Source organism: Loa loa, assembly GCF_000183805.2.
Source record: "Loa loa unplaced genomic scaffold supercont3.335, whole genome shotgun sequence".
Taxonomy (NCBI): Eukaryota; Metazoa; Nematoda; class Chromadorea; order Rhabditida; family Onchocercidae; genus Loa; species Loa loa.
The window spans coordinates 26,986-30,646 of NW_018108515.1; the positions used below are offsets into that span (position 1 = coordinate 26,986).

The following is a 3,661-nucleotide window of genomic DNA, read 5'->3' on the forward strand; positions in this document are numbered from 1 at the left end:
TTTTGAAGCGATTTAAAATCGTTAAAATTTGTTATTGAAATTTGAAAATTTTGAAGCGATTTAAAATCGTTAAAATTTGTTATTGAAATTTGAAATTGTTGAAATTTATTATCGAAATTCGAAATTTTCGGAATTTACCTCTGAAATTTGAAATTATTGATTTTTATTTATCTAAGAGTTACTGAAATCTATTAATTTAAAAAGTTTCAAAATATGGTTTGCTTACTTGAAAAGATGACCATTAATGATCATTACTTGTAATAGTTTGCAATGATTTTTTTTAAATTTCATTTTACTTTTATATTTTATTTTCAGCTGGAAAAAATTTTTCATTTAATTAATTAACTCATGAAACATTTTGTAATTGGAGCTCTAACTCTAACTTAATTTTTTGATGAGTTTAAAAGAAAAAAAAATTTTCAACATTTTTCAGAGTGGACAAACAGCGTTACATCTTGCTTTAAGGCGTTCACAAATTGACATTGCATTACTTCTGTTAACAAAAGGTTGCAAATTGGATGTACAAGATGAGGTCAGTTGAAAATGATTGTGAAATGGTATATTAAATTAATAAGATTGTGTTAATGCAATTATTTTTTATTATCAAAAATTTATTGATCCACTAATAGTTAATTATTTTAAGTGACTAAATAGTAAGCTATGATTACATCTCACAAAAGTAATTAAGGAAAATTCTTCTAACATTTTTCTTCTCACTTTCAATCTTTTTTTTTTTTTGAATGAAAATTGTTGCAACATTTTCGTCTCACTGTATGCATTGATTTAGATCCGGTCTTATTTTCATCATTCATTCTTTTAAAAATGATGATAATTGCATGTGCTTTTTTTATATTTAAAAGAGAGATACCTGTTAATGAGATATCGATCCACCATTCACCTCTATTTTTTTTTCTTACTTCACCTCCTCTATCTTTCATCTATCCTCCAAATTTAAGAAGAAAAAAAAAATGTTTTTTTTTTTTTTGCTAGAATGGTGACACAGCTTTGCACATTGCCTCTCGCATTGGACTTCTATCGGTTGTTCAAACGCTTTGTCATCTTGGTGCTCTTGTCGACATTGTTAATCAGGTACTGCTCTTTTCTTCTTTCTTTTCATTGTTATAAATAAATACATAAAATTTCAAACTAAGCCTAAACCTTTTCATAGACAACATTATCATTTGTGGTGAGAGAATATTTGAGATTGGTCACATGCATGATCATTGATCATATGGCCAATAGTCATGTAGTAATGAAGTTGAACCTTTTCATAGGTAACATTATCATTTGTGGCAAGAGAATACTTGAGATTGGTCACATGCATGATCATTGATCATATGGCCAATGGTCATTTAGTAACCAAATTGTGAATGCAATATTTTCATATCACTATGAGTAGAGAAGGATTATTGATATAAGTGGACAAAAGGAACTTTCAACTTTGAATAATTTACCTTCTGCATATTTTTGTCTCTTCTCCTGTCCATATCTTGTGACCGGAGGCTATTTATTCCAATATTTCGAGATATGTGTGTGTGCGTGTGTCTGCTTTACACTTATTACAGGTGTGCATTTGATAGCGATAATTAATAGGCAAACATGATATTGGCAATGGAAACTTGTTAGGAAAGGAAAAATGAATTGACAACAGTTGTGAAGACAAAGATATCTATTAGCGATTAATACATTTGAGAAAAATATTTCGTTTTCTTTTTTTTTTGGCGAAAATTTCCAACAACATATTTGCGCGGATGAGATAATAATACTAATAACAACAATAATATCCTTTATTACTTTCTCACCCTCCTCTCCCTCACAAAAAAAAAGGAAGTATTGTAAGCGGAAAATAACACTTATGAAAGTCTATTTCCGCCTTTTCCAAGCGATGAATGTTTTTTAATTCTATATGATTACTCTCAAGCTTTGTATCTCTTATTCTTCATAACTAATCCCTTGATAAAGCAATTGGATTATTGAACATAAATCAATCCCTTCATTTAATCATGGAGAAAATGGCGGTAAGTTACACTGATTTACTGTATGCCATTTGCGCTTATCCTTTTTTCTCTTCCCAAATGTTCCATTATTTCTTTTTATATTCTTTTGAATCATTGAATGATAAGTGCATATCCATTCCATTTCCCATCACTACTACATAATCTGAAGTGCAAAATTTTAGAAAATAAAGTAATGCATTAGCATTAACTTTCAATTTTTCTACCTCTTAACAATCTCTACTGATAAGCGGGAATCGAAGATCTTAGTAATTAAGTTTGAATAAGTTTATCTTAGTAATAAAGTTTGAATAAATTCATCTTAGTAATTAAGCTTTGATGAGTTTACCCTAGCAATTAAGCTTGAATAAGTTCATCTTAGCAATTAAATTTGAATTGATGTTTGTGATGTTGAAAAACTGTGTTACTTTTTTTTTCTTTTATTTTCAGCTTTTGTTTGGAAAGTAAAAACTAACCTAAAAGATCAGATATATGAAAATCAGATGTATTTTAGGATTTTCTTTTCCTCTTCCTCTTTTCAATTTCGAAAAGTTTATTCGTTGACAATAAGTAATACGAACCATTTATCCTTTACCATTTACCATTTACTGTACTGCAATTACCGCCTCAATAACTTCCTGTTTAAGTAACATATAGTCAATGACGCCTATATATTCGTGTAGTAATTAAGAAGGGCCAATTTTCATCTTTTCCATCTAAAAATCCTCTACTCTATTCAATTAATACTATTATTTCAGTAAAGGTCATTAGTTTAATTTATTGATAAGAAGGATGGTAAATGCATAGTCTATGCAAATTTTCTGAAACTAATCAACAAAAGACTGTAAGATATGAGGATAATTGTGACGAAGTATTATTATAATTAACTTTTTTAACAGCTCTAAATATCAAGCCATCTTTCTTATCATAATCATTCCTGGCTCTTGTCATTTAATATGATATTATCACTTTGCTTTACCATTTAAGACAAAACAAGTTGTGATTTTTCAAGAAATTACTTTGCTCGATAGATGTCAACTCTTACTTTACTCTTGTTTGTTTCTACATTCCATTTATGCTTCATCTAATTGCGCCACGGCTAAATCTCATGCGGAAAGAGAATATTCCGCATCCTTTTCTTCCGCAATGGTATCACTTGGTTATATGCTAGTTTGTGCAATTATTTTCCCTTCAAAATGCACTAACTTCAATCAAAATGCTTTTTTTTTGCTTTATATTCCGCTTTCCCATTTTCCCTGTAACTGTTGTAAATTTATGGAATCGACAGAAATGAGCCGGTTTTGATTGAATTGATTTCATTTATAACGATTTCCCGTACCTTTACTTTATTTTCCATTAAAAATGTTTGTCATCATCAGATGACACATAGAATTGTCATGCATTACGCAGAATGCCAGCTTTGATATTGCCGATAGTTGATGCGCGGTATGCGGGAACTGAAGAATAGAAGCATTTCTGGATTTAATCTTTCTTCTAGATTTGGCTACTTTTCTTGAATTCTGCTTATTCGTTTAGCTTTCATTAATTGAGCACATATATCATTACCCTTTATTATAGCATTAGTATCATTCCAGATGTGGTACTTATGGTATGTGCATATGACCACATGCAGTACTACGTCCTGATATCTCTACAAAAAAAAAAAA

General features: G+C 29.6%; 1 protein-coding gene across 2 annotated transcripts in view; it reads left to right on the top strand.

Annotated features, from left to right (window-relative positions):
* Positions 1-3,661, top strand: part of LOAG_18496 — a gene marked incomplete at both ends in the record, with an annotated part of 26,664 nt that overhangs the window by 14,816 nt on the left and 8,187 nt on the right. For both annotated transcript variants that reach the window (XM_020451156.1, XM_020451155.1), the window contains 2 exons: positions 434-532; positions 991-1,089. In XM_020451156.1, coding sequence (XP_020305083.1) covers positions 434-532; positions 991-1,089 — 198 coding nt within the window. The remainder of the gene's footprint in view (positions 1-433; positions 533-990; positions 1,090-3,661) is intronic.